The sequence below is a fragment of the Cebus imitator genome, unplaced genomic scaffold (assembly GCF_001604975.1).
Source record: "Cebus imitator isolate Cc_AM_T3 unplaced genomic scaffold, Cebus_imitator-1.0 Scaffold2, whole genome shotgun sequence".
Taxonomy (NCBI): domain Eukaryota; kingdom Metazoa; phylum Chordata; class Mammalia; order Primates; family Cebidae; genus Cebus; species Cebus imitator.
Genome location: NW_016107317.1, coordinates 7144284 through 7154344, shown reverse-complemented (window position 1 = coordinate 7154344; position 10061 = coordinate 7144284). Strand labels below are relative to the sequence as shown.

At 40.0% G+C, this 10061-nt stretch overlaps 1 protein-coding gene across 1 annotated transcript in view; it reads right to left on the bottom strand.

Moving 5' to 3' along the window:
* Nucleotides 1–1010: 1010 nt before the first annotated feature.
* PLEKHA5 (pleckstrin homology domain containing A5) overlaps nt 1011–10061 on the bottom strand; it is a 240820-nt gene continuing 231769 nt past the window's right edge. The window contains exons 27-29 of the mRNA XM_037738513.1: nt 9234–9379; nt 5680–5785; nt 1011–1915 (exon numbers count right to left, since the gene is read on the bottom strand). Coding sequence (XP_037594441.1) covers nt 5691–5785; nt 9234–9379 — 241 coding nt within the window. The 3' untranslated portion in view covers nt 1011–1915; nt 5680–5690. The remainder of the gene's footprint in view (nt 1916–5679; nt 5786–9233; nt 9380–10061) is intronic.

Sequence of the window (10061 nt, the reverse complement as noted above, 5' to 3'; positions counted from 1 at the left end):
CTGCCTCAAAAAAAAAAAAAAGGACCCAAACAAAACCCAAGTAAATAGCAACTGTTCCCCAACACACTGACAAAAGATCAGAAACAATCATTATCATGATTAAAGGGAAATAATAATTAGGTGACTGTTTCTTTTTTCTTTCTTGCGTAGCCAGACTGTTTCTTTTGAGAAGATTTTTTGTGACATCTTTAGAGAAAGGTAGTAGTAAACATATTATTTGTACATGGACACAGGTGTCCATTTTAACTTCTGTTTCCTTCATTTCCTGATATACATTGTATCTATTTGCATTTCATTTTGTGTGTTCCTGTTTGGAGAAGAATTTTTATACATCAGCATTTTGAATTAAATCTAAATCCCCTTTAATATAGCATGGGAGGAAAGAAAGACTGACTAATGCCAATTTAGTTTCAGCCACTTCATGCAGGAATCCAAAAGCATCAAATTTCCGTGTACCCTGGGAACAATATATAGCATGAACAAAAGGTTACAGAGGGAAGAAAACGTAATTGATTCTGAAGAGCGTGAACATCTGCAAAGAATGTATTGTAAGAGAAAATGATCTCTAAGGATCCTACTTAATGATGGAACGGTTTCTAGCTACCCATGTCAGAGAAATAGCTGCCTTACATACCCCTCGAAGTCCAATCTCTAAGCAGAGCAGGACTGCTGATGCTTGAAGTCACTTTCTAAAGCATGGGAACAAATAGAAACATGGTAGAAGACTTCACAAAACTAAATCCTCTAGCGATGATGAGCTAATGTACTTAGAGAAAAAGTCAGAAAAACTATACTCTGGTCAAAATTCTGTCATTAAATTGTGGCCAAGTCAACTGATCTCTTTGAGCCTCAAGGTCCTCAACTTTGACATGGGAGGGTTGGACTGACAAGGGTCTTTTATGATGTTGTCTAGGATTATAATATTAACAGAGTACCTTTTCTTCTAGAAGTCTCTTGAGTCTTAGCCTTTCAATTTTGGATAGAAAGAACAAAAATTTTAACGCAACTAATTTAAGAACATCAACATTTATTTAACATGATAAAAAAGAAATGAAATATGAACATTTGCATTTAAACAATAGTAAGTAGCCTTTAATACATTACATGTGCTCATTGTATAATATATACACAATGAACATAATTACATTTGTACACAAACTAAGTACTGGATTTGAAAACCTGCTTATTGCTGTACACATGTATTCCAATGAAGTATAAGCCCAGTACTTCAAAATACCTACACTTTTAATTGTTTTTTTTTTTTTTTTTTTTTAAGAAAAGATAAGCGGTAACATTTGTGTTTAAGCTGACAGGAGTGTGGCAGTAACTGCTGACATTGCAATCTGACCGAGAAAGAATTATAGCAGAAAACAGGACATACTTCACTTAGCAATAAAATGGCACATTTTAAACATATATATATATATATATATATATATAAAATTTTTACAAATCAAGTGTGAAACAAAAGCACTGCAGTAGCCAAAATGGGAAGAAGAAGAAGAAAAAAAAAGGAAAACAAGCTTCATTGGAAATAATAACTAACTTTAGAAACTAAAAAGCAAAAAAAATATATAAATTCACCTAGACTTAAGAAACATCGAAATCTGGAAATCAGCAACTAAGTAAGCTCTGGCAATAGACTGCACATTGAAAAGCACCTTTACTTATGTGCTCTGAAATCATAGCAGCAAGCTGGTGTCAGAATAATAACCTTGAGATTACGGAGTGTACATATGGGCCATTAAAGCTGTTTTGGAATAAACATTTTCCAGAGGTGATAAAATGATGCTCTGTGACCAGAAGCATCAGAACTATGAATTTCATAGATTTAAAATATACTGTACAATATCTTCTTACACTGCTGAAGGTCCAAGTCTTTAGCTTTGAATGGTTTCAACAGAATTCAGTATAGCTGAAAAATAAGAGGGAGAAAATATACTTTGACACCTGCAATGTTAATTAATTACCACTTCCCAAAGTAAGTAAGGGTGACATTCTGTAACAACAGAACTGACAAGCATGGCCATGAAAATCCTAAAACACAAAACAATCAAAGGATATTTTTCTTCATATCGATAGCTTAATTCACAAAGCAAAGAAACATAATGCAATGTTTTTTTGAGCCTCGCTCTGCTGCCAGGCTGGAGTGCAGTGGCTAAATCTCGGCTCAGTGCAACCTCTGCCTCCTGGGTTCAAGAGATTACCCTTGCCTCAGCCTCCCGAGTAGCTGGGACTACAGGCGTGCACTATCAAGCCTAATTTTTTTTTTTTTTTTTTGTATTTTAGTAGAGATGGGGTTTCACCATGTTGGCCAGGATGATCTCCATCTCCTGACCTTGTGATCTGGCTGCCTTGACCTCCCAAAGTACTGGGATTACAGTCATGAGCCACTCCGCCTGGCCAATTTTTTTTTTTTTTTTTTTTGAGACAGGGTCTTGCTTGCTGTGTTGCCTGGTGCGATCCTGACTCCCTGCAACCTCTGCTTCCTGGGTTCAAGTGATTCTCCTGCCTCCATCTCCCAACTAGCTGGGATTACAGGACTGTACACTATGCCTGGTTAATTTTTGTATTTTTAGTAGAGACAGGTTTCATTATGTTGGCCAGGCTGGTCTCAAACTCCTGGCCTCAAGTGATCTGCCTGCCTCGGCCTCCCAAAGTGCTAGGATTACAGGCATGAGCCACTGTACTAGGCCCCACAAAGAAACATGATGCCTTTTTCTTTTTTTGAGAATGAGTCTCGCTCTGTTGCCAGGCTGGAGTGCAGTGCCAGGATCTCAGCTCACTGCAACCTCTGCCTCCTGAGTAGCTGGGACTAGAGGTGTGCACCACCATGCCCAGGTAATTTTTGTATTTTTAGTAGAGACAGGGTTTCACCATGTTGGCCAGGATGGTTTCTATCTCCTGACCTTGTGATCTACCCGCCTCGGCCTCCCAAAGTGCTGGGATTATAGGCGTGAGCCACCGCGCCCATCCAACATAAGGCAATTATAAATAGCAATACAGAATAAAAAAAGTACCAAACTTGCAGCTGAATCCAACAGATCAACAAAATGAGCAAATATCTGCATAACTCCACTAAAATATGTAATAACATATTGAACTGCCTATATAGTAGTGCCATTTGTAAAGTTTTCCTAAATCCTGCCAAAACCACTAGTTCAGAAAGATGGCATATGCATAATAGGAAGATATAAAATAATACAAGTTTTCATGCCTTTAGTTGTTTGTGGTGGCTGCATACCATGAGACTAGAAAATATCCTACAATAATTATACCTCATTACAGTATGCCACTGCTCTTGGAATAAAAGAAAAAGTAAAATCCTATAACAATTTAGGAAACTTGGAAATATACTTGAGTTTTAACTCAGAATATCCTTTATTATTGGAAGGATATGTATACAGTCATAACCTGTTTCTTGAATCAAAATATTATATGAATAGCCCTTAATGTATACATTATAGTAACTGCTAAACATACTGAGTTAAAAGTTTAAACATAGCAGGTGTGGTGGTTCAATATTGGAATTCCAGCACTTTGGGAGACTGAGGCAGGCAGAGTACTTGAGCTCAGGAGTTTGAGACCAGCCTGGACAACATGGCAAAACCCCTACTCTACAAAAAATACAAAATATTAGCCAGGCATGGTGGCACACACCTGTGGTCCCAGCTACTTGGGAGGCTGTTGTGGGAGGATTGCTTGAGCCCAGGAGGTCAAGGCTCCTCCAAGATCTTACTACTGCACTCCAGCCTGGATGACTGGGTGAGACATGATTGCAAAAAAACACAAACAAAAAAAAAAACAACAACAAAAAAAACCAAAAAAAACCCACAAACAAAAAAACAACAAAAAAAAGGGAAGTAAAGAAAAATTTTGAGAATGTAAAAATCAGAGGCTGGGCGCAATGGCTCATGTGACAGGAGGGTAGCTTGAGTTGAGGAGTCTGAGACCAGTGTGGGCAATGTAGTAAGACCTTGTCTCTACAAGAAAACCAAAATATTAGCCAGGTGTGGTGGAGTGCACTTGTGATCCCAGCTACTTCTAAGGCTGAGGCAACAGGACTGCTTGAACCCAGAAGGTCAAGGTTGTAGTGAGCTGTGATTGTGCCACTGCACTCCAACATGGGTGATTATCTCTGAAAAAAGAAATAACATAAAAAGTAAAATGAAATAAGAAAAATAAAACGATGTTAGTGCTAATGCTTATAATGTCTCTCTCTCTGTTTTTGCTGTTTATAATTGTTCAACAGAAATTGGTGGTAATCCTAAAGCATCAAACTTTATTAGATATGGTAGATGCTGTGAGAAAGAAAATGCAGAAAAAGGCATAACATTCTTACTCTATACAAGCTTTTATAAAAAGTTAAAAAACTTTTAGAGTTCTCTATAAGTACTACATTGTACGTTAAAATTAGCAATTGTCCACAAAGTTTATTATTTTTATTATTATTATTATTATTATTATTATCATTTTTTTTGAGACGGAGTTTCACTCATGTTACCCAGGCTGGAGTGCAATGGCGCGATCTCGGCTCACCGCAACCTCCACCTCCTGGGTTCAGGCAATTCTCCTGCCTCAGCCTCCTGAGTAGCTGGGATTACAGGCACGCACCACCATGCCCAGCTAATTTTTTGTATTTTTAATAGAGACGGGGTTTCACCATGTTGACCAGGATGGTCTCGATCTCTTGACCTCGTGATCCACCCGCCTCGGCCTCCCAAAGTGCTGGGATTACAGGCTTGAGCCACCGCACCCGGCTATTTTTATTATTTTTTTTAAGACGAGTTTTCACCATGTTGGTAAGGCTGGTCTTGAACTCCCGACCTCAGGTGATCCACCGCCTTGGCCTCCAGAGTGCTTGGATTACAGGTGTGAGCCACCATGCCCCACTGTCTATAAAGTTTAAAAGATTTTAGGAAATTAGGCTGGGCGTGGTAGCTCACGCCCATAATCCAAGCACTTTGGAGGCCAAGGCGGGCAGATCACATGAGGTCGGGAGTTCAAGACCAGCCTGACCAACATGGTGAAACCCTGTCTTTTAAAAAAAAAAGAATTCAGGAAATTATCCTCAATTATACATCTGTGGTCTACGGAACACTGTTCAAGAAAGGATTCCTCCTTCTCCCTGATCCCATCCATGGTTTTAATAACTACCTCCCTGACTTAATAAAATTCAGTTACTTAGAAATAATATCAGATAGACATTAAAGATTTTAATATTCCATCAAGTTGGCTGTACCATAAACATTTCATTGTCATTTACAATAATTAGCAAATTCCCAATGGGCAGACATGTCACACAAACTGTAAAAAACGTTACATAATCAACCTGTAATCACTTAAACAGAATTCTCAGGTCAGGCTATGGAAAGCAACATTAAGTAGAAGAACAGCTGCAAAACACTGCAAGTCTTGGCACAGGCCATGCCCTCCAAATTTTGTTGTTTTTGTGGATGATGAAATAAGAGACAAAGAAAATGCTGTCACACAGCAATCACTGGAAGGGCCAATGTTAGAAATCTGACCCTGATTTCCAAGATGTGACCTACTTGTTCTGCCAGCTATCCCTATGTACAGCCCAGAACTAATCCCAGTTTTGATTCACTAAGCCAACAGATGAATAATGAAATTCAAGTAAAAAACTCTAAAGCACAAATGCAAAGGGAAATGACGTACTTCTTCCGAGACTACACACACATGAAATGTGATCCTTCTGTGAGCTGTGGCTGAGTGGATGGAACAGGCGATGCCGAGGACTCAGGAGATGGGGAAAGACTTTTCACTAAAACACACAAAGAAAATGCGAGAAGATAAAAATCTTTAAGACGCATTTCGAGAAGGAAATTCTGATGCTGTAATCCCACAAAAATTAGAACATGTTTTGAGAAGGAAGTAATAGATGCATTTGGTTCTATTGTGATTTTCTTTTTCTTTATAAATAATTAAAAACAAGGCCGGGAGTGGTGGCTCATGCCTATAATCCCAGCACTTTGGGAGGCCGAGACGGGTAGATCACTAGGTCAAGAGATCGAGACCATCCTGGTCAACATGGTGAAACCCCGTCTCTACTAAAAATACAAAACATTAGCTGGGCATGGTGGCGCGTGCCTGTAATCCCAGCTACTCAGGAGGCTGAGGCAGGAGAACTGCCTGAACCCAGGAGACGGAGGTTGTGGTGAGCCGAGATCGCGCCATTGCACTCCAGCCTGGGTAACAAGAGCGAAACTCCGTCTCAAAAAACAAAAAAACAAATTAAAAAGTTTTTTATTAATCAAGATGGGGGTCTTGCTATGTCGACCAGGCTGGTCTTGAACTCCTGGCATCATGCGATCCTCCCATCTTGATTACAGGCATGAGCTTTCTTTCTTTCTTTTCTTCTCTCTCTCTCTCTCTCTCTCTCTCTTTCTTTCTTTCTTTAAGACGGGGTTTCATCATGTTGGTCAGGCTGGTCTTGAACTCCCGACCTCAGGTGATCCACCTGCCTTGGCCTCCAAAGTGCTTGGATTACAGGCGTGAGCCACCACACCCGGCCTCAGCCTGTTATTTTCTAATCTGCAAACTAAATATTCAGTATAAAATGTTTCCTGAAGACTATTAAAAAAAATTTTTTTTGGGGCCTGGTATGGTGGCTCATGGCTATAATCCCAGCAATTTGGGAGGCTGAGGCGGGTAGATCATTTGAGGTCAGAAGTTCGAGACCAGCCTGGCCAACAATGGTGAAACCCCGACTCCACTAAAAATACAAAAATTAGTCAGACATGGTAGCTGATGCCTGTAGTCTTAGCCACTCAGGAGGCCATGGCAGAAGTGCTTGAACTCGGGAGCAAGAGGCTACAATGAGCTGAGATTGCACCACTGTACTCTAGCCTGGGTGACTTTGTCTCAAAAAAATAAAAATAAAAAAATAAAAACCCAAAAAACAAAAAAAAACCCTACCTTACAATTTTTTTTTTTTTTGCTTTGAGGTTAATTTTCTTTTGGAACATTTCTAGTTCTATGCAGCTAAATACTACAGAAGATTTAAATGCTGTGTTTTTAATACTATCATACCACTTTGATCCAGACCTTCTGCATAATAACCAAAACTGGCCAGTGTCAATTTTTTTTTTAAGTGAGATCTCCTGTGCATACTGCCTTATTTATTTATTCTTTGACACAGGGTCTTGCTCTGTTGCCCAGGCTGGAGAGCAGTGGTGCAATCACAGAGCTCATTGTAATCTCGACCTCCTGGACTCAAGCCATCCTCCACCTCAGCCTCCTGAGAAGCTAGGTCTATAGTTGAGTGCCACCCTGCATGGCTAAATTTTGAAAATTATCATTTTTAGTAGAAATGTCTTGTTATGTTGCCTAGGCTGGTCTTGAACCCCTGAGCTTAAGTAATACTCCTGCCTTAGCCTCCCAAAGTGCTGAGATTATACACGTGAACCACTGTGCCTGGCTCATACTGCCTTGTAAGTGATAGAGGCAAAGGCAAAGGCAGTGTTTAGTATTTGTTATAAGGGAATATGGCTGATTAAAATAAATTATAAATTTATGTTAATAAAATTTATTTTATTTAAATTTATATAACATAAACATGTTATATTTATATAGGTACTGAAGATGTTCTATCCCGAACATGTTTTTCCTAAGAAGAATAGTCCTGAATGTTGGAATTTCATTGTTCTTACTCTTCTGCAAAAGGGCAGGAGTGGTGGTGGGGTTTCATAGGAATGGTTTTTTCACTTATGGACTACAAGAAGCAGAGCTGGCTGGGTGTGGTAGCTCATGCCTGTAATCCTAGCACTTTGGGAGGCAGAGGCGGGTGGATCACCCGAGTTCAGGAGTTCAAGACCAGCCTGGCCAACATGGCGAGACCCTGTCTCTACTAAAAATACAAAAATTAGCTGGGCGTGGTGTTGGGCACCTATAATCTCAGCTACTATGGAGGCTGAGGCAGGAGAATTGCTTAAATGTTGGGCGTGGCGGTGCAGTGAGCTGAGATCACACCAAAGAGCAAAACTCCGTCTCAATAAAACAAAAAAAAAACCCAAAAAAGCAAAGCTAATAATACGCAGTAATTCCCATCCCTACCCCCCAAAAATCATAAAGAAAACGAATGAAAGGGGCAGGCGCAGTGGCTTACACCTGTAATCCAGCACTTTGGGAGGCCAAGACAGGCTGATCACTTGAGGTCAGGAATTCCAGACCACCCTGGCCAACGTAGTGAAACCCCATCTCTACAAAAAATACAAAAAATAGGTGTGTGTGCATGGAGACCAGGATAAAAAAACAAAACAAAACAAAACAAAATTAGCTAGGCATGGTGGCACATGCCTGTAATCCCAGCTACTTGGGAGGTTGAGGCAGGAGAATCCCTTGAACCGGGGAGGTGGAGGTTGCACTGAGCCAAGATTGTACCCCTGCACTCCAGCCTGGGTGACAGGGTGAGAAGAAAAGGTTTGTGAAGAGTCCAAAAAATATGAGAGAACAGCACAGAACAAAAAAAATTTTTTTTGAGGCAGTCTCGCTTGGTCATCCAGGGTGGAGTGCAATGGCTCGATCTTGGCAACCTCCACCTCCCCGGTTCTACTGATTCTCCTGCCTCAGCCTCCCAAGTAGCTCTGATTACAGGCACACACCACCACACCTGGCTCATTTTTGTATTTTTAGTAGGGATGAGGTTTCACCATGTTGGCTAGGTTTGTCTCCAACTCCGACCCCTCAGGTGATCCACCCACCTCGGCCTCGAAAAGTGCTGGGATTACAGGCGTGAACCACTGCGCCCGGCCTTGGTTTTTAAGCATGACATGGATAATGACTTTCTACAATTAAAGGAACAGCCAGATATGGATTATAGAAAGGCTGGAGTAAACAAACCCATTCTATTAGTTTAGATATTAAATCCTCCACAGTTCCCAATGTGGCAGGTTTGTGAATACTCTGAGAATCTAGCCCTGGGAACAGATTTTGTAAGTATTCAAAGATTTCCTTATTAGAAAAAGTTTACTTTATGTGCTAAAATTGAAAGCAAAAGGCAAAAACAAAACCAATGTGCTTATCTCTCTGCCAGGGTAGACTCTGTGGCAGGGGCTACACGCCTCCTGAAGGTACATTTGGGAAGGCAAATGTTGACTAATCTGTAGTCAAGGTACTTAAGTGGTTCCTTTCTTAGAATCTCCCCATGGAAAATAAATTAAGAAGTTCACAGGAAGCACCAGGGAGAAAATTATGAAATGTATAATATCTACCTGCCATTGTTTGATTTCCTCTAGAAACCTCAGGAGTTGATTCGTAAGAAATAACAGTTTCTTCCTGTTCGTCAACATTGTTCTTTGTATTTTCTTCAAGATGGTCTTCTGGTTGGTAATTCGTGATCTGTGTCTCATCTTGAGGGCTGATGAAAATAGATTGGTATTTAAAAATTTGTCACTATAGAATACAATTAATTTTTCTTCTAATTTTTTTGTTATGAAAGATGCTACCCATCACCTATGTTTAACAACTAATATTTTCTTACAATTAATCTTTTCTTTATGAAAGTTTCAAACAAAATAGAGCAAATAACAAACCTGTATACTCATGTCAATAATTTAGTTTGCCAATCTCGCTTCATCTAAACCCAAAGACCTTTGCTCCCTAAACCATGTAAAGCAGATTCTAGATCTGGTATTTAATCTGTAAGTACTTCAGTACATATGTTTAAGTTGTTAATGCCATCAAATATCTAGTCAGTGCTCAAATTTTCCTGGTGTCTCATAATGTCATTTTAGAATCAGAATCAGGATCCAAACAAGGTCCATATATTGCCTAACAAGTTTCTTTCTTTTTTTCTTTTTTTGAAGACGGGGTTTCACCATGTTGGTCAGGCTGGTCTTGAACTCCCGACCTCAGGTGATCCGCCTGCCTTGGCCTCCAAAGTGCTTGGATTACAGCGTGAGCCACTGAGCCCGGCCGCCTAACATGTTTCTTTCTTTTTTTCTTTTAAAGATGGGGTTTCACCATTATGGCCAGGCTGGTCTTGAACTCCTGACCTCAGGTAATCCACCCACCTCGGCCTCCCAAAGTGCTAGGTTTAT